The sequence below is a fragment of the Vanacampus margaritifer genome, chromosome 2 (assembly GCF_051991255.1).
Source record: "Vanacampus margaritifer isolate UIUO_Vmar chromosome 2, RoL_Vmar_1.0, whole genome shotgun sequence".
Classification (NCBI taxonomy): Eukaryota; Metazoa; Chordata; class Actinopteri; order Syngnathiformes; family Syngnathidae; genus Vanacampus; species Vanacampus margaritifer.
The window spans coordinates 9,322,764-9,349,484 of NC_135433.1; the positions used below are offsets into that span (position 1 = coordinate 9,322,764).

General features: G+C 39.3%; 1 protein-coding gene across 3 annotated transcripts in view; it reads left to right on the forward strand.

Moving 5' to 3' along the window:
* The first annotated feature begins 647 nt into the window (after window positions 1–647).
* Window positions 648–26,721, forward strand: part of st3gal3b (ST3 beta-galactoside alpha-2,3-sialyltransferase 3b) — a 56,996-nt gene continuing 30,922 nt past the window's right edge. Inside the window, exons 1-7 of one of the 3 annotated variants that reach the window (XM_077557885.1) lie at window positions 649–1,219; window positions 11,009–11,159; window positions 14,850–14,912; window positions 15,352–15,393; window positions 18,412–18,454; window positions 20,538–20,630; window positions 26,566–26,660. In XM_077557885.1, coding sequence (XP_077414011.1) covers window positions 11,048–11,159; window positions 14,850–14,912; window positions 15,352–15,393; window positions 18,412–18,454; window positions 20,538–20,630; window positions 26,566–26,660 — 448 coding nt within the window. In that variant the 5' untranslated portion in view covers window positions 649–1,219; window positions 11,009–11,047. Of the gene's footprint in view, window positions 1,220–11,008; window positions 11,160–14,849; window positions 14,913–15,351; window positions 15,394–18,411; window positions 18,455–20,537; window positions 20,631–26,565; window positions 26,661–26,721 lie in introns of all 3 variants that reach the window. The other 2 variants (XM_077557886.1, XM_077557887.1) reach the window with 2 other exon arrangements.

The window sequence follows — 26,721 nt, forward strand, 5'->3', positions numbered from 1 at the left end:
AGTTGGATAAATGGGTGGATGAATGGATAAACAGATAAATGGATGGTTGGATAAGTGGATGGTTGGATGGATAAACGGATGGATGGATGTTTGAATGGATGGATAAACAGATGAATGGATGTTGGATGGATAAACGGATGGATGGATGGTTGGATGGATAAATGATGGATGGATGAATTCATGTATGGGTAAATGGATAAATGATGGATGGATCAATAAACAGATGGATGATGAATGGCTAAACATATGGATGAATGGATGGGTAAATGGATGGATGGCTGAATGGATGGATGATAAATGGATCCATGTCTGAATGGATGGATGAATGGTTGGATGGATAAATGAATGGATGATGGATGGATAAATGGATGGATAAACATATGGCTGGGTAGACGGATAGATAAATGGATGGCTGGGTAGATGGATGACAGACACACACCCGCCCACACCCACCCACCCACGCACGCACGCACGCACGCACGCACGCACACACGCACACACACACACACACACACACACACACACACACACACACACAGTAATTTACGAGTTGAATGTCTTCCAAGGTTTGAAATGATTATCTCACCTGCGTGTGTTCCAGACCACAAAAAAATACAATACTGCTTGCGCGGCACATACCATTAAGAGGAGGTCGCGTGGGGAGGGGGTGTCCATCAAACAAACCACATTATTACTTTCGGCTTTTTTGCCCCTACCCTTTTTTTCCCAACACGAGTTGCAACAATATCACGGGACGTGGAGGCACATTGCAAAAAGTCAAAAGCGACATCAATGCGAGCATCCAGGGGCAGCTGACTTGCAGAGGGGGTCGCACCATGTGAGCCCCCCCGAATGAAGAGGCGCATTCATTGGAGGAGGAGGAAGAGAACGAAAGGGAAGGGGTTGGGAGAAGAAACAAGATGAGGAGGGGGTGGAGGTGGTAACTCCTAATTTACCGAGACGCCTCATGTGACCAACGGTGACAGTCTGAACGCTACCCCGGGGTGGACGTGCTTGTTTCCCCGCTACTTGATGTCTTGATGTATGCGTGCTCGAACGGTGGAAGCAGGCAGTCTTCTTCTTCTTGTGCGTCCGGAGCCCTCGGGTTACTTTCTCGGGTTTCACCGTCATGGCCTGGAGGGGAGCAAAAACTCGCTCCTTTTATCATCCCATCCATTACTGCGATTAAGATTGGGAGAGGTTCGAAGGACAAGATAAGGTAAAGTGCTGTTTTTTTCTTCTTTCTTTCTTTTTTTTTCTATTTAGACTATCTGCCTCCTTCATATGCGATAAAAAAATGGGGGAATTCAGGTCATATTGGGGCTCTTCTTGTTTGTACATTGCCAATGCGCACTGATAAAATACATCTCCGCGTCTTTTGTTCGCCAATACCTGAAATTCCTTGCGTTATTTCGCTTCTCGCTGTACCAATGAGCCGAATGTTCCGGCCACATTTAGCCGACCAGTGGCGTGTTGTTACCGCAGGCCTGGCGGACTACATGGAGGCTAAAATGCACCTCTCCGTTAGCATAGGGAAGCTAACGTTGTAACATTATCGCTCGCTGACATAAACGCAACACAGTAACACTCACGTTTATCTCTCGGGTTATCGGGTCATTTTTTGAAACCGTGATTAACGCTAAAGTACTATTTTCCCATAGTCGTCCTGTGTGTGTATGTATGTATGTATGTATGTATGTATGTGTGTATATATTTATATATATATACGCAGCGAGGCTGACGTGTAGAGTTGGCACCGTAAAGTTCCGTTATGTTTGTTCAGCTAGCAACTGTGGCGTTTCTTACACTTTGGGATGATAATTTATTTGTATTGATAGAGGTGGGTCGAGTAGCCAAACTCGGGTAAGAGTGCTGTTATTTCAGAATAATGCAACTCAAGTTAAAAGTAGTCCTCCAAGAAGTTGATTTTAAAGTATTAGTCCTTGGGCCAAAGCCCAAAATATGACGTACTGGTACCACCTGGGTCGGCAAATTCTAGTTATTTAAAAAAAAAAACAAAAAAAAAACTATACGTCCCTAGTTTATGTTTTGATATAATAGACCTCTCAGACTGGTAGCTTTTTAGTTACCTCCCGAATAAATCACCTACATGTCAAAAATGTATTTTTGACATTGGTGCTTATGTTCAATTCACTTATCAGTGGTTGATAATGTTGTGTTTGGTATCGTTTTAAAGGGCACATTCTAAGCTTTCATTTTAGCCCTTTTGTGAAGCTCTTTGTCAAATCTATAGGTCATTGGAGCTATTCAAAATTTCAGAAACACACATTTCCCCTACAATTTTCCCCTTTTATTTAAGCACTGTGGCATCAAGGAACATAATAGACAGAAAATACAACAACTTGAATATTTACCAGAATCAAAGGATTCAGGTAAAGTGTAAATGTATTCATGCTATGTCATTGTTGGACATGATTTCAGACCTTAAAATGAGAAGGAGCATTTTGACGAAAAACCGAGGCTTGACTCAATGCAGGTTATTTGGATGAAAACTACTAAGTAGTCCTTAACTTACGAACACAATGGGTTCCCAGTGGTTGTTTGTGAGTCTAATTTGTTTGTAAATCGAATCATGTTAAATTTTGTTTCAAAATTAAATTTTATAATTTTTTTTTAAGTAAAATAAAAAAAAAAAAAACTATCCTATATACCATATATATACTTTCTATTAGGGGTGTTAAAAAAATTGATTCGGCGATATTACAGCACACAATTCTCGTATCGATTCATATGCAGCCGAATCGATTTTTAAAGATCAATTTTTGATGGAAATATTCAACAAAATGTCTTACTTAGGGTTAGGTTCCACATTTTAAGCATGGAAGAATGTTATATTTAATGGAACATTTAGCCTTAATATTTTTTTTCAATGCTGTTCAAACATGAAACAGATTCTAACCTGTTTGTTAAATACAGTGGCTCACAGTTACACGCCTGAAGTACATTTTCTTACAAATCTTACAGTGTACATGTACAAGTTTACTGATTAGTATTTTCAAAATGTTAGTTTTTAAAAATCGCAGTACTTGATTTATCGATTCGCATCAAGATTAATCGCTATCTAATCGGATCGTGACATGAATTGTGATACAGATCGAATCGCAAGGTACAAGGCAATTCACACCCCTACTTCCTATACAGTACATACATTTAAAAAAAAACATACATTAAATTACATCATTCATTATCTGAACCACTTTTCCTCACAGTACATTATATTTTTACACAGTTCAATGCAATAAAACCAAAAATAAGAATATGCTTACTGTACATAGACGTTAGAAGAGTTATTGTGTTGACTTTCATGTGAAGCTGCTGAAGTGGTGGAAGGCTTACGTATTGGGTGTAACGGTTTCAGGAAACCATGTTTTCCGACTGTCTCTTAAGTGCACATGAATTGTGATTGGTACGTATGACGAGTCAAGATGGCGACCGCCGAGTCGAATTGAATTGATTTTGATGCTGAAGAGATATTAGAAGACGACTGAGGGCTGCTTCTCATGAATATCCTCCAGGAGAGCCTCTAAAATGTAGTCACAGTGTGGCGCCAATATCGAGTGCATGAAGAGTGCATCCGCCGTGGCCACTGGCCGTGGGTCCAGGCTGTGCCGTTGGGCTTGGTGCCCAAGTTCGGTCCCAGAGAGCCCATATCCAGCCTGCTTTCCCCTTTTCCCTTCTCAAACGTACCTGAAGGAAATGATCATTTCGTCAGCAAGCTCTTCAGAAGGCTGAATACGATCTTGATTATTAGATTCAGATGTGTTGGAGGAGGGAAACATTAGGGAAAAGGCTGGATAAGGGTTCTTGAGGACCGGACTTGGAACTTGTGAACCCCATCAGGGAACTGTTCTGGGTCTGCCTGCACTCCCTCCTAGGCATGGGCCGATATCAGATTTTGACGGTATGATAACCTTTAGCTAAAGTATCACGGCATTGAATTTACAGCTCGAAAATTTGTATATATGTAAATAAAATAACCATCTTTCCACATTGAACAGTTTTTTAAAATTTTTTAGACAAAATATACAATACAGCATTTGCTACAATAAACATTTGCCATGCTAAGTGAAAATTACTTTTACTATTTGTTTTGATACTTAAGTATCAGCAAAACTGGCAGCTCAACAATAAACAAATAATGAAATATTTCTGATGGGGCACAACATCAAAATTAAACTGAAACGTGCAATTTGTATAAAGTATTAATCTACAGCACAATAAACACAAAAACATACAATATTGATTCTATTATTGAATGTTGATGAGTGTTTATTTTGTGCATAGCCTCCGTGCTTTTTTAAATTTATTTAAATAATGTCACGATTTTTAACCGATTTACAAAATGGTGGAACCCTTAAACAAAACTCTAGACATATCGGCTACATTTAATTTGAGCACAACAGTAAAATTAACTATTTTGCAGAAGGAGTAACACGCTGATGTGAACATGTTAGCCATGCTAGTTAGACACCCATCAGCCTCGATAGCTTAGCATTTGTTCAACAATATAAGACACACTACTAACTCATAGCGTAGCGTTATGTTATTTTACCCTTTTTTTTTCTTTCTTCTTTTTTCTGGAGAGCTCAGTATTGTTCATTCGGTAATTTTACCGATTTGACATGTCATCATCATTGCTTTTATTTTATTTTATTTTTTAAGTGTATGTGCGCATGTGCATGCGTGCGAGTGTGTGTGTATTCATTAGTTCACCTAAAACTTATTTTAAAAAATCCCATACCGTTCACCTAAACCGAACACTTCCAGCCAGAGTCGTGAGGCTGTCAGGAGACCCGAGGAAGGACCAAAGAAAAGAAAGGAAAGTGAAATCCAGCACCGACCAGACACAACCCACCAGGCCACCAACCAGAGTCCTTCACCAACCCCAGAGACATCCAAACTCCAACAAATCAGGGAGACCTCAAGAGACCAAAGGAGAGACTGAGGAAAGGAAGGAAGGACAGACGCAGACACCAGCCTCCACCAATTCAATGACCTGAGGAAGAAGCAGATTGAGTCTGAGTTTCGATAGATGCTGGTGTGGTGGATCTGGCATGCATAAAAATCTTCACCAAAGAGGGGAGCCGTCGACCCCTGCCAGGACAGAGCAAGCGCAACACCTCAGGGCCCCCCAGGCCGCGGCAGCGCCAAAGGACGACCCCCGGGCCCCGCAGGGGCCACCGGCCGGAGAGCAAACCCAGGAGCAGGAGCGCCCCCCCGCCCCAACGCTGCAGGACAGGGCACTGCAGGCCCGCCAGGCACCCCACCGGTCCACAGCCACCCCCCCCCCAACCCAGCCCCAGCCGCCCCCAGACACCCTCCCACCCCCACAACCAAGCCTCGAGTTTGATGTGGCCAAGGCTCCTGCGCCACTCGTTTCCGTCTACACACTCTTTCATGTCTGCACGTAAAGAAATATTGATAGGCTACATGCTTTTTTGCTCTTCAGTTTAAAAAAAATAGATGATCACCAAATGCCACCTTGTGTACAAAATGCCATTACAAAGTCTGTTGCCGCTTCCCACACGGCCGTCGTCGAAAAGAAAAACAATTTTATGGTGCAGGCTGGCCTACAATTTTATCAGACTGTAGAAGACGGCATTCAGTCTAACTTGCATCTTAATGAAGTCACTCATCTTACCGCGTCATTTGACTTGAGGGCTTGTGAAGGCAATGCAAGGTGGTATTTGCTAAAATGATGTGGTAAATTATGAGCTAATTCAAAATGGCCTCCTAGTACCCCCAGAACATATTGTAATCCCCCACCTCTGCAAGTTGTCGAGGATAGACACAGCTGTCAATGCACTTTCAATCGCTTCTTTGGACAAATTGTAACAAAAAAAAACAGAAAGAAGGAACACATTCTGACACAAACTTGTTTGGCCACAACTGATACACCAGGCATTCAACGAGCAGACTGGCTTACCTGAGCTAACAGCCAATTGCATGTTTATGTACAAACATTGCATCATCGCTTCTACTTTTAAATTCAAATACTCTCTGTCATCTTTCTTTTTCTGACACACTTCAAAATACATTTATACCGACACTTTGATCAATTACAAGTTGCTTGTAATTTCTGATCCTTCTAAAAAAAAAAAACATTCAGTAGCTATAGCACTAAAGAATCAAGATTCTATCCCACTGAGGAGCGAACAATTGTAACGCTAGCCAATGTTGATTTCACGAAGTCACAACATTCGCTTAACGTACGCTAAACAATTTTAAAGGTTTTAAAACCACAACAACAAAAAACTTTAAAACTCTAGGCCAGGGGTCGCAACCTGCGGCTTTAGAGCCACATGTGGCGCTTTAGCCCCTTTCCTGTCCCTGTAGAGCTCTAAAACGATTAGTTGGATTTTTTTTTTTTTTTACATATTTCTTTTTCTTTTTCTTAGATAAAATATTCATTTATTGAATTAAAGATGTAGATAAAAAAAAAGGGTAATGAAGTTTTAAAAAAAAAAGTCCCAAATTTTAAGTTGTCAGAAAAAGAGAGACAAATTGAAAATTGAAAAAGTTTTCAAAATGACCTAAAAATGTCCAAAAGGTAACCACAAAATGTCCAAAAACAAAAGAAGAAAGTTAGAAAATTACCATAAAATGTCTTTGGAATTGCCCCCAAAAAAGGCAGAATAATAAAAAAAAAAAATGAAAATGTAACTAAAAAATGTCCAAACCCCCAAAAAATCCTGAAAATTTACATAAAATTGCCCCAAATGTCAGACAATCTATTAAAAAAAAAAAGCAGACAAGAAAATGTTTAAAAACTAACTATAAAATGTCGAAGCACAAAATAAATCACTAAAATTACCATACATGTATACAAATTAAAGAGAAAAAAAGAAAAGCGATTTAAGAAAACGTTCAAAGAGTAATAATAAAATATAAAAATGTCTTTTTTTTTAACCCAGTGCAATAAGCTATATGGTGCAATGTTGTGTGTGTGTATATATATATATATATATATATATATATATATATATATATATATAGGAGTGTGTGTGTGTATATGGGTGTGTGCAGTCCTCATGTAGTATGTACTTCTCTACACATGTAGACTTCTGGGAAGTCTTCTACTTATTGCTGCACTTCTTATTTATTTAATTTAAAATTGATCTCTTTCTATTCTGTTGTTTTCTCTTTACTGTAAACTGCAGCTGGACGGAGTCCAGGAAAAAGTTCCCCACGGGGAAAATAATAGTATATCGTATCGTATCGTATCGTACTCTGTGTTCTTTTTTACAAACTAGAAACTTATAGCTATAATATATATAAACCAAGAGTTTAAAAGTAATATTCAAACAACAAAAATACAGTACACCCCCCATTTGATTCAAAATGGTTTGCTCCACCTCGAATTTTAAGTACCAGTAAATTAAAACACAAGAATGGAGACAAATAGTTTAAGATGGCATAAAGCAATACTGAAGTCTAACTAAATATCACTATCACTAAATATTGTAATTGGTTTTATAACATATACTTTATGCTTGATTCGATAATGATAAACACAGTTTATATTATTTCAGGCTGCTTGTTACCAAACTGTTCTTAACAAGTCTTGATAATTCTATAATTGTGAACAAGTACAAATGACGGATTTTTAATTCTTACATGTCACCGTTTCTAAAAGAGGACATTTTTCTGGATTACTAAAAAAAAAAAGAAGAAGGGAGAATTGAGAGTATACCCACTTTTCCAGGGACCGCTACACCACTGGTCGCAGGATATGTCTGTTTAGTTGAGTGAAAGTGTTTCTTACCAGGATTTGTGAAAAGTTTCTTACCTTCTACCACTCGACACCAATACATTATTTGCATTACTAATCTGCTTTTTTTGCTCCTCAATCATGTTGCTACTTTCCAATGAGGGAAACAAGTGTTAATATATGCAGTGATGACAGCTTCCAAACGTTTCTTGTAGCCATCTCTAAACTTCTTGCACTTCTCCGCTGGTATTTCCCCCCCCCCCCACACACACTCTTCCTTTGCAATTTGTTCAAGCTCTTGAATGTTTGCAAGTTTCTTTTCGCAATGGCACATTTCAGCTCATATCAAACATTTTCAATTGGATTGAGATCAGGAGTCATTGGTGGCCATTTTAAAGCAGTATTTTTTTTTCCTTTTTAACCATTCCTGCATCTGTGATGGTATAGGGTTGCATGAATTTGTGTGGCATGGGCAGCTTCCACATCTGGAAAGGCATCGTCAATGCAGAAAGTTATATTCCGATTGGAGAACAACATATGCTCCCATCCAGGCATCATCACTTTCAGAGGAGATCTTGCATGTCTCAACACGCTAATGCCAGACCACATGCAGCACCAATTACAACATCATGGCTGCGTAGGAAAAGGATCCCGCCGGGTAATGAAATGGCCAGCCTGCAGTCCACTTCTTTCACTTCTAGAGCACATTTGGCGCGTCATGAAGGGGAAGGTGCAACAAAGAAAGCCCAAGACACAAGAACAGTTAGAGAGACGCGAGATAGACAAGAATGGGACAGCATTCTTATTTCTAAACTTGACAAACTTGTCTCCTCGATCCCCAGACGTTTGCAGACTGTTGTAAGAAGAAGAGGGGATGCCTCAAAGTGGTGAAAATGGCCTTGTCCCAACTTTTTTTTTTTTAAGAATTGTTGACACCATGGAATTTAAAATCAACATAATTTTCCCTTAAAATTATAAATTTTCTCAGTTTAAACTTTTGACCTGTTCTCTATGTTCTACTCTGAAAAAAAAAATCAAATTGGGCACTTCCACATAATTGCATTCAGTTTGTATTCACAATTTGTATTGTGTCCCAATTTCTTTGGAATTGGGTTTGTATTTAGGTGGCTTAATGTGTCCACTACATAAGTTTTCGTTTCTATCGAGTTTATGCATTTAGTCAGAATAGTGTGGACGTGTTTCTGTAAAATGGGTAAATGTCAGTTTAACAAGAATTGACTTGAAAGTAGGGATGCACCGAAATGATTTTTTTTTGGCCAAAACAGAAAATGAGAAATGCTTGGCCGGAAACCGAAGCGGCGAAAAAAAATGATGCAAATTTTTAATCATTGCATTTATTATAATTTAATTTATAATATTATTATAAAATATTTATAACTGGCATTTTAACAAAGCGCAATATAATTTGAAATGTGTCCACCCCACAGACATGTTGGTGGCGAATTTAGTACCAAACGCAGGGTAAGCATTTTCTGGCGGTGCATTGCTGTAGTTCGCACGGGAGGGCACGATTGCGTGTAGTGCGGTGCACTTAAAATCCGCACATTCATATTCATCAACGTTTAGAAAAATAAAATAAAAATGTATTCGCACCAGCCAATCGGCTTTGGGAACGCACTGCAAAGTGTAGGGGTGGGAATCTTTGAATGTCTCACAATTCGATTCGATTCCGATTTTTGGGTGTGCGATTCGATTCAGAATCGATTTTTGATTAAGAACGATTTTTGATTCAAAAGGATTTGATTGACAATGATTTTTGCTTCAATTTATAGATGTTCAAGGAATCGTAATGATCTACTCCAGTCAAACTCGCGAATGCTAATTAGTGCTCTACTCGCGGCTCTTTTATCACTCAACGGCTCCACGCTGCAAAAACACAACTTCTATTGGAATAACTTGATTGTGACTTTTTCCTTCTACTCTCTAATGTGGCTACAACTTAACAGTGTATCAGACCGCGTGGAACCACACTGCCCCTAAGTGGCCAAATCGGGTACAACATGAACAGCGCTCCCAATAAAGGCACACACAAACAAAGGGAAGACCGTATAAAATAATTTAAATGAAATCGATTTTGGGACATTTAAAATTAATTTTGAATCATACTAAATGAGAATTCTAATGAGAATTGTATTTTTTGTGGGGGGGGGGGGGGCACACCCCTACTGCAAAGTCTACATGGCGTCCTGTACAGGTCTGTAGTCACCCGGAGATAATGCTAAGTGTTTACTTGTTTAAATCTGTTGATAGCAATAGTGCTAACATTAGCTAAAGTATTTAGCACAGCTACCAGAATGCAAGTGAAAAAGTGGAAGCGCTCGAGGGGCTCTAATCAAAGAAAAAAAAAAAAAGGAAAGCGCTGCAGTAGTGTAGTACACGACAGGGCTCTCTTTTTTTTTGACCCACTGAAATGCTGGACAATAGTTTACCAAGCTACGCCCCCCTCCTTCTCCGGTGTGCACAATGAATGTGCCGTGAAATGTCAGCGAGCAGCAAGGTGGACACTCAGCCCCGCGTATGGTGTTTAATTCAAAGAAACGCTTGCTTGCATTATTATTTTTTTGCTTGTGTCACCACAACATCCTCTTTCGGCTTTAATTTTATTTTGGCCGAATGCCGAAAATGCATATTTTCGCCATTTCTGGCCGAATATTCAGTCCATCACTAATTGAAAGTACCGAGTTTTACAGCTGTTTGAAAGAGGAAGCGGGCGATAGACACTTGGCTTGTTGCAAAGTATGCAAAAAATAAAAGCTAAAGTTGGGGACTTTGGGCGTGAAGTCCCTTGAGTCACACGCGAAAGCCAGATAACACCAGTTTGCTATGACTTGAAGTTGGGCTAAAATTTTTCTCATAATGGTATAAAAAAGGTCAAAAAATTCACTTGGGGATTTCTGCAAAAACCCTGCACACACACACACACCCCTTTATAGCACCCCTAAACCTCTGGACGTAGATTTCCGCAAATGATTTTTCAAATAAAAAAATATGGCTGAATGAAGAAAAACTGGAAATAATTGTAGTTGATCCTGCAGCAAATACATATGTAGTGCTTTTAATCACATTTTTCCGACTTAAAGCAGTACCTCCTCACCCCTCGCTGTAATGGTCGCCCTTTCAGGCGCTTAATCCTCACTGGTTGTATCTGGATGATCTGGCTCTTACTGTGTGTTAACAGTTCTCTCGCTCCCATTAAATGTCTTTCCCATCCAGCGTGGAAATAAAACATCCCGCTGTGCTCGTCTCGTCCCACAGGTGATGACCTGGATAGTGCCATGTGAATGACTGAAGACCATGAAGCCCACACACAAGCTGCTGTTCGTCCTGTGCCCCATGCTGGTCCTAGGCTTTATTTACTACTCATCGGGGAAGTTACATCTATCTAACGTATGGGGCCAGAAGCCACGTAAGTCACACACCGAGTCGGACTTCATCGCCATTACATCCCTTGAAACGTCAATTTTTCTTCTGTTTTCCGTTTTGTGCCGATTGTCTCTTTCGGTCTGGTTTCATATTTTCTTCCATCAACCAATTACCGTTTGTTTGTTCAGACTTTTTGGTATGTTTGTTCCTCAGTGCAGTGGATGTTGTGAGGAAAACTTGAATTGTGCATGTTTTGTTGGCCTGTCTCTCGCTGAAAGCGAAAACAGCTTGTGGCCTTCTGCCTGTTTGTTTTATTGAAACTAACAGCTAGCCCCCACAGGACAACCACATAGCAAACAAGCTATCATAAGGCCAAAAAACCCCAAAAAGGAAGCCTAAAAGCAATAAAATAGTATTTGTAATTTGGAAATCTGCATTGATATGTATTATATATAGAACTTTGACGGCCACTGCGGCTGCTAGTGCTAAATTACTGTTAGCCATTTGCGTAAGAAAACGGCGGCTATGCCCACGTATAGCCTGTGGTTGAGTGACACGCGCAACAATAACCCTGCGTTCTGCCATTCATGATTGAATGAATGAATGTGCTGCTCTGCTTTCAAAAAGGCGCTTCATTCAGTGTTTGCATGTTCACAATAACGCCGGCGTTTTCAGAAACTTCCACTTTATGACCTTTTTCTAAAGGTTTGTGTTGGAACGCTGTTGTCGTGGAAATGAACACATCATCCGGAAAGAGATTTGACTCCGAAGGCCTAGTCACCTGTCAATTGGATTATTTGCCTTTGTGTTCATTATCTTATGTGGTATATCTGTGGGGACTTCCTGAAACTGCTGCCACATACCAACAGAGGGGGCTACAAGATTTCTTTTGAATGACATCATCTTCGATGGCGGCCTTAATGTATTTTTTCTTCCTCTGGTTCTAATCATTTCTGCCTTTTAACTTCTTCATAATGGCTTCAAGTTTTTCCATAAAGTAGGATTGTTTTGGGGGGGGGGTTGCTGACTTTTAACTACTTTGGATTCGTTTTAGAATCGATGAAGAATGTTAGCCTAATGGCATAATTGCACAGGTCTCATGCCTCCATTTCAAATTGGATTACTTTGATTGAGAATCTTCTACACAGACAGACATAAAGAAAAAAACACAAGCATATCATTACAATACAAATGAAAGGCAAGAAGAGAAGAAGAGCTCTGTTGGCCTTTTTTGTTTGGTTTCTCTCTGATCCGCCTTACGCTTCCACCCTGCGTTGTGTAAGCAACATGGTGGTAGTTGTCTCAGTTGTGTAAAAAGGTGACCTGCGTGACAGCGTAGCCTGCATTTCAATGAATTAAACAAAAGAGCTACTCTCCCTTGGCCATTAAAAAAAACAAGAGTGAGTAAACTTGAGTTAATTTGAAGAAGGTGAAAGAACAACACAACAAATCTTATACAGTACACTCTCTACTCTCGTCATCTCAACTTTGCCGTCTCACTCATTATGGGAAGAAATGCTTTTCGCCTATAGAGGATTATGTCCTGTTCATCAGAATGCTGTCATGGACTCACAGATTGTTGGAGTGAGTGGATGTTTAGTCGTATATATTTTTTTTCTGGCTATGGAAATCCATCTGATCTTTAATCCATACTGATACATTCGCAGTAACGTTGACCTTGTAAACATAGTTGGCAATGATAAAGAAGTACTCAACCAGCTGCTTCGTGCCGATCAGCCAGATGGTCACCACAGCTATAGTGTTTTCTTTGGGTCAGGTCTGATTTTCCTTTCTAATTAATGCAGGCAGTTTGCCTGTAGATTTTGATCAGCACTCAAATGTGGTTGTTAATGATCCATAAAGTGTTTTAATTCCCTGCTACTGATTATTGCTAAGATGGGTGCACTTGCAATCATATCAGTAACTTAGACTCTGTCTTTGTTGTTTAAAAAAAAAAAAAATATATATATATATATATATTTACACTAGACATAAAACTGTAGTATTAGTCAAGAGTAAAGGTGCAAGTAGTCTGCTGTCAACTGTCACACCCATTATTTACTCGACTATCCCCTTTCAAAGCTTTTGTGTTAAGTCTAGCCCCATCTGGAGTTATGTATAATATGGAGTATACAATTACATCCAAATCTGTGTGTATATATTACTATATTACTGTTTTTGGCTTTTGGGTGAATTTTCAGAACGAACTAAAATGCACCTTTACAAATGAACTCAATGTGACTTTTCTTTGAATTTTCTTTTCAATGACCAGTATTTGGTGCTGTTTAACAAGGAGCGAAAGGGCAACGTTTACATCAGCACTGTTTGATCCATGAATGGACCAATACATTTCAAAGGGCGTCACTTTTGTGTTGGGCCGCAGCTATTGAAGATTTTGGATTTCTGGTATCCTACTGAACAGTCTGTCGAATAATTGAGTTGGGAAAAAAAAATAAATAAAAAATTTGTTTGAACAATTATGAATACAGAAGAAAAAATAACTAATTTCACTTAATAATTAACGAACAACTGCTTGATTGAAAATTATTTCAAGGTAATGACATGCTGAGTGCTTATTGGTGTAAAGTGGCCCCAACGACAGTCTGGAAGATAAGTCAAGGCCGGGAACAACTTCAAAATAAAAGGATTCTAAGGCAGTATCTTGATGTTTTCTTTGGTAAGATAAGGCCGTCATGCATAGTGAAGTGTTTCATTGGCTGGCCCTGACTGTCATCACAAAGGTGCACACCAAATAAACGTGTACTTAAGGCAGAAAAAACACACCCTTTTGAGGGAAAATGTCCTCACTATTTTACTTTGTTCATTTTTAGAGCTTAAAAGGTCAGTAAGCGTGTGGTGGCTTTGGAAGGAACCTGCCGTAATTTATTCCTGATACCCAGCTTGGTTTTCCCCAGGGATTGTCTTCCTTTATCCTTTAATGCTGTGGGAGTCGTATACCGTTTTAACAATATAACGACACTTTGAGGGTGATCAACTAGAGGAATTTAAACTTCTAAAAATGGCCAGGTTCGGCTTTTTTTGCAAGCTTTTTATCTTGACTAGAATAAAAGTGAGCGCATTGATTAAACCTTGTTTTTTGGCAATCAACCGTTAAATGCTATGTAACATACTCAAATTTCTCCATATGTGTTTTTTTTTCTTTTCTGAAGAGCTCAGTCTTGTTCATTCGGTAATTTTACCTATTTGACATGTCATCATCATTGCTCTTTTTTTTTTTTTAGTTTTAATTTTTTTATTTCTTCATATGTGTGATGGGGTGTTAAAGTACGTCACTACAAGTTGGCCTATAATAAAGTACTGGGGGGGGGGGGGGGCTGTTGTGACGTCTTCCTTGACAACAGCGCCATATTTTTGTGGTTGCAAAAAAAAGTACAATACAGTATATTTTATAAGACCATCGAAACGGGGGTCGCAGTTTTTCCATTGCAGCACGCCTGTAGATGCGCAATGCTCAGCCGATTGGTTTGCAGCGAAGAGTCGCTGCATCTCTCGGTGTGCGGCTGGCCTTCGCATCACCATCACTTTTCTCTTCATTTAAGGCACCCCGATTGAGAAAACATTTTCACTCTTTCCTCATTTGCGTCTCCTGTGAATCTTTTGCTTGTGTAAAGGCCTGCGTTGCCTTCATGTGTAAAAACCTGTACGGCAATATTTTCTCACAGCTCTACAGCGGTAATTATTTTTCAGCATCTTAACCCCCTTTTGTTTTCAGAGCTTGGTGCTGAAGTGACAGCCGTAGGCCTCACTAGCGGCAATGAAGTGAAACAAATTGCAGGTAGTGGGCCCCGGGGCCGCCCATTGAAACTGGGTGACTGTCAAGCTGTGGGATGCTAGATGGTGGTGGTGGTTGATTTTCAAGGAATATAAATCACTGCTAACTGAACAACTAAAGCTTTGCCTTTCAATTCTCATCTACCTTCCATTTTTTTCCTCCACGGTGTTTGTGTTTGTTTCATCTTCATGAGTTGCTTAACATAAAACTGCAATAATATCCTAAGCACAGTGAGTGTGTTCTTGGATTTAATGCAGTTTCCATTTAATCGGACTTTGAATATCTAATGGGTTACTGGCAATTCCCTCCTGGGAATAAATCTACTAATTCATCTTTCTCCTTCCTGTGCGCTTGTTTGGTTCGCTTAGCTTTAATTTCACGTTAAATACTTCTGACAAAAGAGTGGCCTCTAACGCTGCTAACTAACCCTTTTGTGTTTCAGAGCTGGAAACGGATATCTCCGTGGGACGAATAGTAGGCTCAGGTACATCTGCAGCTCCACCAAGTGAACCTTTTACCCATCCTTCTTCTTCTCCCCCAATCAAAAAAACAATTGAAGAGCATTCCTTGAAAAATTCACTCGCATTAATGGCAAACCTCTCCACCTGTTAGTAACCCGGCTGAAATCATTATCCACTAACACACAAAAACATGTTTAGGAATGCCACGTAAGGTTAAAAGGTGTTTTGATATGAATTTGATCCAAATAGTGAAATGTGCCGTGTGTGCTGTGATGTCCCTTCCCCTTGACTTGCATTGTAATGAAATACTGCCCCCTGCTGTCTAGGTTACAAAATGTAACAGGCAGTCTGCTGTACAACTGTGCATTCCGTTGTTTTTTTTTCATCCATCCATCCATCCATTATCTGAACTGCATACCAATTATACTTAATTTGTACTTTTCCTTAATGTTTTCTGTGGGGACTTGACCCTGCGCATACACTCACACTCGCCATCCTGGCTGCTTTTGGTAGACGCCGTCATCCTCCAGGGCAGTGCTTGGATCATTCCCTAATGAGCTGTCATGCATTCCTATTTTGCTTGTCTTTCTTTCTCCTTCTCAGCTTCTCTGCGAAGGCGAGCTCCACAACCACAGGCGCAATTCTCTGCTCTTTCTACTTGCCACTAATGCTTATGTATCTTGTTAAATAAAGCATTATATCCTATAGAACTGTAAGCGTCACGAGAAAGTTGTATTGAGGTCACATGATATGATTGCACATTAGTTGTATCCCGCCGAGGGAATCCGGGGAATACGCTGGTTTTAGTCGTCGGTCAACGGTGTCACTTAGCAGCATTTGAGATGACAATCTTGATTACATTTGAAGATGAACAGTTTTGTTTGCGGTGATACTTGAAGAATCTGATTGTTTGGTTGAGCGACTTTTGTGGCACAAGTGGTGGCATAATAAATGTCAGGTGGGATACATTGTGGCCGTATAAGGCCCGCCGCACACCAAGCAACGTGACCGAAACTGACCTAACTGCTGTGCGTGTTTCGGCAACTAATTTTAAAAAGTGGCCGACTGCTAGTTTTCTTGCCATTCCATATTAGCTTAGCAATGTCACAGATGTAGCTGCCATCAAAAAATGTCATATCTCATGAGCTTTCCAAACAAAAATAAACATAAGTATAGGTGGCCTCTGCCTAGCTAGCTGTGCTAATAAAGTATATCAAACATATATTGTGTTAACAAATGATACTTAAAGCTGTTCTTTGTAACAATTTGGCCAAAAATATATTTGCAATAGCCTTTGTATTTGACCAAAACCTCTTTTAATTAGTAGGTTAAAACCTTAGCTGTTCACAATGGGTACACATGCAAGCCACTGGCCAATAGTTTCCAGACTGGATTTAGGTTTGCATTTCCCGCCCTCCGTCTTTGGACGCGATGTCGCGTGCCATTGTGTACGTGGCGAAGGGTGTGTGCAGTTTCACTCTTAGGCCACAGGTGGCAGTAGCGATTCAAAATGAAATTTTCTTGGGTTTAGCAGCTTTAACTATTTTTCTAGTTTCTTATGTAGCTGCGGATTAAAAAAAAACTAAACGACAAAGCATGACAAGTATCTGTCGCAGAAATTCCATGAGCTTTCACTTTTCTGTGCAGTGCAGACTTCAGGTGACACTACATTTACATTTCTGTGATATGAGCACAGGTTGTCATCGACACTTTCCTTCCTTCTACCTCTTACTCTATAACCTCATTTTCCACTGTTCTGAAATTGCTCATTTCAATTTTTTTTATAGGGCCATCTCTTACAACTTCAAGCCTCTTTGCGTATCTGATTTTGATGCACCAAAAGCATGTCCTTTTATAGATAAATGGGGATTTTAGACACGGGTATGAGCCAGGCAATTGTAATGAATTCTGATTCACTGACATGCACATCATCAATCCGATGGTGATTTTGGCGTGTACACTTTACTTGTACGCAGTGTAAACACACTTCTTCGCATTAATTACTGAATAAGGCCCAATGTGATTTACAATAATATTTAATTATATTTATACTGTAATTTCTTATGTAGCTGTGTATGAAAAACAGTGTGAACTGAAGTCTGTCACAAATGCAATCCATGAATGAAAGCAACAGCTTCTGAAATATTAACACCGTTTCCTTTTTTTTTTTTATCTCTTACCTGTTTTATCTGGTTGAATTATTGAAATATAGCTACAGCCACCAGGGTGAGCCGCATCTTCTCTTGACAATCGAGCTATGTTGTTTGTGGTTGCATAAAAAAAATACAGTGTATACGTCACCTCATACCGTTGTTTTCCGATAAAATTGTTAAAAGGTCACACTTCTTCAGTTGCAGCGGGTTGCTTATATGTGCAAGGGATTATGAACAGGGAGTTGGCAACTGTATTATTTTTTTTTCTTCAGTTATCCAGTACAGTCGTTTCTGGCTGCGTCGTGCAGTGTGCGCCGGGCCTAGGCCACGCCTCTGTAGTTAATGCATACAATCTCATCGCATCATAAATAAGAAAAATGTACATGCACTTGAACGCTGTAGCCCTCGTTGATTCATTTTGAATGACTTAATAGACTAATAGTTTGAAATCTAACAATCTCTTCAGATTCTGTTGCATTTTGAAAATAAACGATTTCACCAATTGAAAGTGCAAATACATTTTTTGAGACACTCTTGTATTTATAGTATGTCTTCTGTTTCTGTGTCTTCTAAATGGCTTTGCCCTCAACACCATAGCAGGCACCTATTGGTTGTCCATAGGTGATCGCTAACTTTTTTCCCCCCTCACTTTATTTTTAGACTCAACAGATTGTTTTGGCTGGCTTCTCCCTAACCGTGCTTGTTTGTCTCAATCCCTTAATTCCAGTGCTTTTGTGTAAAACAGTGTTTGTCTACAACTACAATACGTGCTGGTAGACAACGTACCATCACAGATGAACAAATGCTAATTAACCCAGTATATTATTTTACTCTGTCAGTTCCACTCTAATAAAAGATTTTCCTTTTTTTTTTATCTTTCTCTTCCAGTGTATGACAAGCAGGGCTTTTTGCTGCAGTTAGACACAAAATTGTGAGTACATTTTGTTTCTTTTTTTTACGCTCTTATTCAAACCAAGCAAATTTAAAGTAGCAATGTTATAAATGGGTTTTGCCTCAAACTTTTGAATGCTTCCAGTTACACATTGAGGTTTTGCAACACCTTTTCTATACAGTGTTGCCTTGAGAGCGTTTAATTTATTCCATGACCATGCTGCTCACTCAAAATGCTCGGTTCTCAAATCATATTTTTCCATTGAAATGAATGGAAATGCCATTAATCCGTTCCTGCCTTCCAGAAAAAAAGAAAAACTTTTGTAATGTGTTTCTTTCAAAATAAAAATAGCCTTTAGACTGTAATATTAATATTGTATGTTATGAACATACAGTAATAACATGATTAAGATAAAATGTAAATAATTTGCCATTTTTCTTCAGTTCAGTGGACAAGGTGCAGCTCCTTCCTTACTTTCAACTTAGTCTAAATATCGGCTGAATGATGGCTCATATCTCAGCCAGGTCACTCGTATCTCAAGGCACCACATTATTCGGCTGCTCTATTATGAAGAAAATATTAATCACAATTAATTTGCTAATAAATGAAATCACGATTAGGACGATAATGGACGATAAAACGTAAAAAAAACATTAAGACAGCTTGCTGACTTCATCGCCGCCGCTTGACGGGCTGGCTTGCTGGCTTCATCGCTGCTGCCTGTTTGCGGGATTCATCGACGAACAACTGGGGCCCCGAGTTGTGAAACGTCGAAACAGGAGATAAAGATAAGATTACAATACACTCAAAAAGAAGTGGATGAGTTAAAAATGGACAAGGATAAACCCATGTAGCACAACTAAGCTACACCGTCGGATGTTTTCAAACTATGTGATAGTATGGTGGTTGTCTCTGACAAAATGGATTATTTGGAAGGACAGTCCAAGAGAAACAATTTAATCTTTGATGGAATTCCAGAGTCACCAGAAAAGTCATGAACTGAGACTGAGGGAAAGGTTATGAAAGTGATCATTGAAAACCTAAAAATTCAGCAAACAGTTGATATAGACGCTCATCCGGCACATCGCACAGGAACATTTAGTGAGGACAGACAAGGAAGACCAAGGCCGGTGGTAGTGAAGCTGCAAAGATTTTAGGACAAATCGGTTATGAGTATAAGGATATGATTTATAAATGTATTATGGTATATGTCTATTAATTTCATGTACATATGACGCTGGCAAATGTGCGTATGTTAACATGCACTTGTATATATGACAAGGTTTATACATTTCCTTTTGTTGAAATGCATTACCTTATTATTTTATTAAAATAAAACGAATAAGGGGTAGGACTTTTTAACTTCCTCCTACTCTTTTTGAACATATAAACTATTTTCTTTCTTCCTATTCTTATTATTTTTTTTTACTTCAATTTATATTTTAGACCCGTAATGTGTTTTCTTTGTGTTTATATGTTCAATAAAGAACCAAACCAAGACAAATACATTTCTTTGAAACACTATAATTTTGCAAGTTTCTTTTGGACCCAACAAGATTTATTAAATTAGTTATTTTTAAATAATAAAAGGTACAAATATATAAATTTAAACAACTCAAATTACTATTAATAATCTTTCATTTTTGTTCACAATTATGCCAATTTTGTAATTGAGTGTAATAATTGTAATTGACTAATTGCACAGCCCTTCCACGATATACTTATATAGAGTGTACAATAGAGGTCTACTTTTTTTTTTTTTTTTTTTTTTTTTGCACCGAGGGTTTGTAGATTTGTTGCTGCTGCCTCTGACAACTGTGGCATGTCGGACCCCTCTCTCTTCTTCCTGTTTATTTGAACTAGATTCACAGAATCAATCATTATTTAAGATTCCACTGCTAATCTGGTGGTTTTGGTTTTAGCATTGCTGTCATGATTATTTGTACAAGGCTTCTCTACTTTGTCTTGCCACACGTTTGACCTATTGGGGAATTCAACTTCCTAAGGATCACTCAAGTGGATTGTTTGCTTTTGAGGGTTGGAGATGTGTCACTATAATTAATAATCGTTGATCACTACAGGCTTGATGATAAATTTGCGTTTCTGCTCTTTTTATTTATAGGCCACCGGAGTTGGCTTACAAGTATGGCAATCTCAGTGAAGGCGTGTGCAAGCCAGGATATGCAGCAGCCAAGATGACAAGCATCTATCCAAAGTGAGAGATTGACTTTTTTATTCACACACAAAATTGTATTTCATCCAAACCAAATCTGCAGATTGCTACAGATGTGTTGAAGTTTGATTAAAATGTCCCAATCTCTGCAAATAAGCAGTTTTAATTTATTGTCATTGTTGGGGAAAAAAATGAAAAATTGTATTTATGAATACCAAGATGTATGATGCCATTCACAGTCAACTGCGCCCTGAAGGGTTTTGAGATCGAAACAGAGAAACCCCCACATTCCTGTGCAATCTTCCTCAGTTTCAGTCATGGTTCTATCATCTCGTTCCCAACCACAAAACTTGACTGTTGGCCTCACGATCCTCCTTTGACACAAGAGAGTCATTGTCATTTGAATACAAGGTCCCCCATCTTTTGCCTATCAAATCCTGGATCTTCACAGACTTTCTCTGTGAACTGCACCAACCAACTTCCTGTCTATCCTACCATGACTCATCACCCGCTTCCTTGTACCCGACCCACACAGTCTAGAGAAACCTCCACGGCCTTGTGTGATGTCATTGGCTCCTTTTTGATTTATTTTTTTTTTAATTGGGTGGCTTTATTTGTTGCCCGTGCTGTTTAATCTATAGGACATTGTCCCCTTTAGAATTCTTGGTACAAGGCTAATAAATGGCATATTTTCAGGCCAGTGAGACTTCATGCCAATGTGTGACCTACGGGATCATTTTCCAAGGCACCAAATTGATCTGTTCCCCGAGTTCCAATTCATCACCAATTCTAAGATTAGCGCTTTTCTCACCTCCATTTCATTTGGATTGCGTAATGAAAGGCTTGACAAATCCAGCGGTGTACTTACTGTTTGAGTATAAGATTAGCGCTTTTGACCTAACCAGCTCAGTGGCCTTGTGGTAGAGTGTCCGCCTTGAGACTGGGAGGTTGTGGGTTCAATGCCCGGCCGGGTCATACCAAAGACTATAAAAATGGGACTCATTTGCCTCCCTGCTTGACACTCAGCATTTAAGGGTTAGAATTGGGCTGTTAGATCACCAAATGATTCCTGAGCGCGGCCCCTGCTGCTGCTCACCGCCCCCTCAGGGGATGGGTCAAATGCAGAGAATGAATTCCGGTGTGACAATCAGTGATACTTTAACTTGAACTTTTTTTAACTTACTTGAACTAAACAGCGGCTTGTAGAGTGTGAGCTGAGGACTTTTCAATCCGTCGCCATGCCCGGCAGCGGAACTACGCTACCCTTACTCTAGGCTCTGTCTGTTGATTGTGTCAGCAAACAGCGGCCATTTCTGGAATGGACAGACTTTGGGCTTTTCCCTGTCAGAGGTTGCCACAGCAAGTCACGTGTGATATTTTTTTTGGCACCGCTTTTACAGCAGATGCCCATCCTGATGCAACCCTTCCAGTTTTATCCAGACTTGGGACCGGCGTATAGCCTAAGAACCCAACTGGCTGTTACTATTCTCCTTGACCGGGATTTGAATCCCGGTACCCATGTCCAAAATCAACAGTGTTACCCACTGAGCCATCCAGCCGCCTTGTATTCTCAAACATTTATTATGTTTAAAATGGCTAAAGGTGAGTTTCTGACAATTTATGTCATCAGTCAAGTTGTCATTTAGCGTAGTATAAATATGTCTCATCAATCATCATGAGCCTTCTGTGAAGGTGGTTTGTTTGTTCCACTTCGAGTCGTTTATCTAACATGGGTTCATGATAGTGTACATGCAAGCAGTGGTGTTTCTTTACTTTTTATTTTTTTTAATTTTTTTGTCCGATCACTCTGAGTGTGGAAATCACTGACAAATGAGCTTGAACTAGATATTTGGGGTTTTATGATCCTCTCCGTTTTAAGTGCTTTGCCGCCATCTTTTGCCTTCTATGAGCAATTGCAAAACCGCTTCAGGGGAGCGACGTTAAAGGGATACTTGACTCATTGAGCCATTTTCAACAGTAAGAAGATATTTTGTCTATAATTAATACCTTTAAAAACTAATTTTGCCACTTGCTCTCGACTGAAGATGACGTAATCCGTGCTCAGGAATCGGATAACGACCAATCATGGCTCAGTTTGCTGACCAAACCCAGAAAACAGGTGAACAGCGAAAAGCAAGTGGAAAAATGTGTTACAGGTACAGTGGAACCTCTGAACTCGTACAAATTGGACTTCAACCAAAAAATCTGAGTAAAAAATGCCTCAAAGTTTGAACTCATTTTCGGAGTTTGAGCACCCAAGCAAAGCAAGCTAAGCCGAACGTACCTTGAAAATGGGTAGCCGAGCGGAGCCGAGCAATGCCGAATGCTCACGTTGCGGTAGTTGAGACGATGCACTGCTCATTTCCAGTCAGATCGTGAATACTCCTGGAGGTGCTCCATACTTGCAAGTGCATTTAGATTTTTCCACGACAATTTTCTTCACTATGGGCCCAAAGAAAGACGACAATGCCAGTGGCAGCAAAGAAAAACATACAGTCCTACGAACCACAGTGGAATTAGGAAGGAGATTATCGCGCCGTTGTAACTACCGTGACTACTTCTGTTAATACTGGCACGAGGACCGCCATGACGTTAAACAACGCACGCAAGGACCGCTTAGTAGTCTAACAATATGCCCAACGTAAAATACGCAAACTCGGCACTGAACTAAAGATAGCATTAACATAGCATTTATCATCCACTGATGCCATCACACCACAACAAAAAAGGCAAGGTATTTTTTTTATTGTTTAAATACTGTACTGTAATTGTAAAAAACATAAATAGAAAAAAACATAAAGAATGAATTTTCTGTTTTTGAAGCTTGGGAACGGATTAATTGCATTTACATTATTTCCTATGCAAAAAAAGTTTTTTCGGAGGATGAACAATTCGGACTTTGAACACTTCGCAGGAACGAATTATGTTCAAACTCCGAAGTACCACTGTACATGAAAAATACAGAATTTAACAGATTAATCCTAGACAAAATATTAACTTTTTACTGTTGAAAATGGCTCAATGAGTCGAGTATCCTTTTAACTTTTTGCAGATTTCTGCTATTCGTAGCTCTCCTAGGTTCACTGTTTGTGTAATGCATTCTTGCTTAAAAAAAAAAACACGTGAAAAATTAAAGGCAAATCAATATTGGCTAGTCTGAAACAGAAAGTGTATAAATGAAATGCCTTGTCAGTGTTTTATAAATTACCCACACAAACAATGTAAATGGCTCCTTCAGATGAAATGCTGCCGGTAATTTATAGCTTGGCTTAACAAGACAGACAAAGCAGTATTGTGTTAACAACGTCCTGCCTGGTAATGACTTCCTTCTAATCAGCCACACGTGTCGCATCAAAGTTCTGTACAACACAGAACCCCCGATGGGAGCTCATTGATTACGACTGCGTTCAACCCATCTACACATAGGTCAACGTGCACAATTAGTCCAAACCCACTCACTGTCTGTATTTGCATGCATAGTTGTGTGTGCGGATGAATCAACACTATTCTGCACGTTTTGGCGATTACTGCATTGTTTGAAAGGTAAAAAATAATGGCAATCTAAAATGTATTTTTAAAAGTGAGATGAATCTAAATGTTCCTGAGTATTGCGTAAATAGGCGTGGTGTATAGTTCAGCTGTTAGGAAAAAAAACATAACCCCTTAATAGGCAGGTCTATGGCTGCTCCTTCTAATCTTCCTTTGTTTCCTCTAACTTTGTCTTCAGGCACTCTTACCCTTAACAATCCAATTAATTTTCCACATCGACCCCCTTTTCCAGTTTTACCACAAACTGGACCGGAGGCCTTAATCAAGTGTTGCCACTGAACTTGACTGTAGTGGCACGGTTATGAAAATATGGCCAGTGAGAGATGGCTTCTGCAAAGGAAATGAAGACAATGTGTTGTAGCCTCTTGGCTGTTTTGGGAGCCCTCACTTTTTTAACAACAAGCAGCCCCCTGTCTTTGCTTGTCAGTGACAGACTGTTGGTCTGGCATAAGCGATTTGCACGGGTCCTGTTTTATTTACAGGTCTGATGGGTTCATGAAAATCCCATTTGTTTTGCTATGACAAAATTCTCACATGCATGTCTGGAAACGTCAAGAGGGCTGCTGCTTGTCCTCTCCAAATCGACCTCTCAGGGTTGCCGGCTTTGAAGCCGGAGAATAATTAAGCTATCTAAAGACAGATTAGGGTGCATGGAAAAGAGACTGTTGAAGTTACGAGGCTTTCCACTAATTTCTGCCATGTTTGGTCATTGTGCTGCTGAGCTCCACATACTGTAGTTCTTGTGAACCCCAGCGTTCTCACAACAAGCTATCCAGATTCAGATTTCTGTTAGGAAAGCCGTCGCCAATCCTTAATAGAATATTATACAGTACACATGCTCTATACCAGGGGTCGGCAACCTTTACGTTCAAAAGAGCCATTTTAGGCCAAAAAAAGTAACAAAAAATCCGTCTGGAGCCGCAAAGCCTTTAAACATTAAGATGAACGAAACTGTGTTGGTGTCGGACCCTCAGTCTGAGCCCTCAGTCTGTACTGAGGGCCCAAGAGCTACTTAGAGCTGCACCATAACAGAAAATATGCACCATCCAATACTTTGAGAATCATTTTCTTCTACCTTACATCTTCTGGTTTTTTTTTGTGCGTGTAATTTTTTAGACAATTTTTTTATGCTTCTTAAGACTTTTCTGTCTTTCTGTCAAATTTTGTGCAATTTTATGGCTATTTTTGACATTTGTTTCTGCCCTTTTGCTATCAATTTTCTAACATTTTTGGCAAATTTGTCACAAAATTGCCAAAAATGTCCACAACTGTTTGTGTGGACATTTTATGGTAATTGTTGGTATTTCTTCTTTAGTTTTTTGGACATCTTATAATTACCTTTTTAAAGTGTTCTTTTCTGCCTCTTTTAAAATAAATATTCTGACTTCTTTGACAGTTTTGTGTACAGTATATGATAATTTTCTGCTTTTCCTCTTCCTTTTTTGACATTTCATGGTCACCTTTTCAACATGTATAGTTTTTTGTTTTTTTTTAACAAACCTTTTGTCTCTTTCTGACCACTTAAAAATTGGGACATTTTTTAAATATTTAATTCATTTTTTTATCTAAATCATTAATTAATTTAAATAATATTTTATGTAAAAAAAAAATACAATGTGTAAAAATATATTTATATATGAATCATTTCTAAAAAAAAAAAATGATATCCACAGGGAACCACACATTGCAGACCCCTGCTTTATACCGATCACTACCTATTTTAAATGACTCTTATTTGAGATAATGGAAAAGTCTTGTTGGATGATTGCCTCTCAGGACATCAGTCAGTTTGACAATCTGTGGCCTCCTAAGAGTTTGTGCAGAATCTACAGATACATTTCTAGCGCTCAATCAGTGCTCCTCCTGTTACACCTGTTGCCTACCACAAAAAAATATAGCCAGGAATCCTCAAAAGTGCGTTGTAATTGGCATTTATACATCTTCTGTATGGTTGAGGGAAAAAAGCTTTCTGTTTTGAAATCTGAAAAGAGTTTCCTTCCCTGGTTTCCCCACACCAGAGGTAGGTCAAATAAACACATCCATCCTGTAGCGCCAATGAAAAAGATGACCCGCATTTCAGCACTCGTTTCGGGTGTGACTTTCAGGAAATGGCTTCCTTTGATTTTCCAGCATCAATTTGTCATCGACGGACAAATACTGACACACAGGATAAGGGAGAAGCGATTCTGGAATTTGCAGGTCATGTAGTTAATTAAAAACATTGGCCTCAAGTATCTGTTTTATTTTACAATTATTTGCTTTCTTTCATTGATATCTCACTCTTTAGATTGGAGGCAGGTGTGTTTGGGTAGATTCATGGTGGAATAAATGAGCCTGATAGAATGTTTCTTTATGGAATAAGTTTCGGTTCATCTGAGCAAATAAACTCATCTCCTGCACTTTTCCTTCCTCCCTTGTCTCACTCAAGGTTCACAAAAGCGGCGCCAATGTTTCTTGACCAAAACTTCAAACGTCTGACAAAAGTCAGCAATTACTTGCCTCCATTTGGATTCAAAACGCAAGGTAAGACATTTTCATTGATTTTGGCCTCCCTTGTGGCCTCTTTTGTATCGCTCGTGAACAG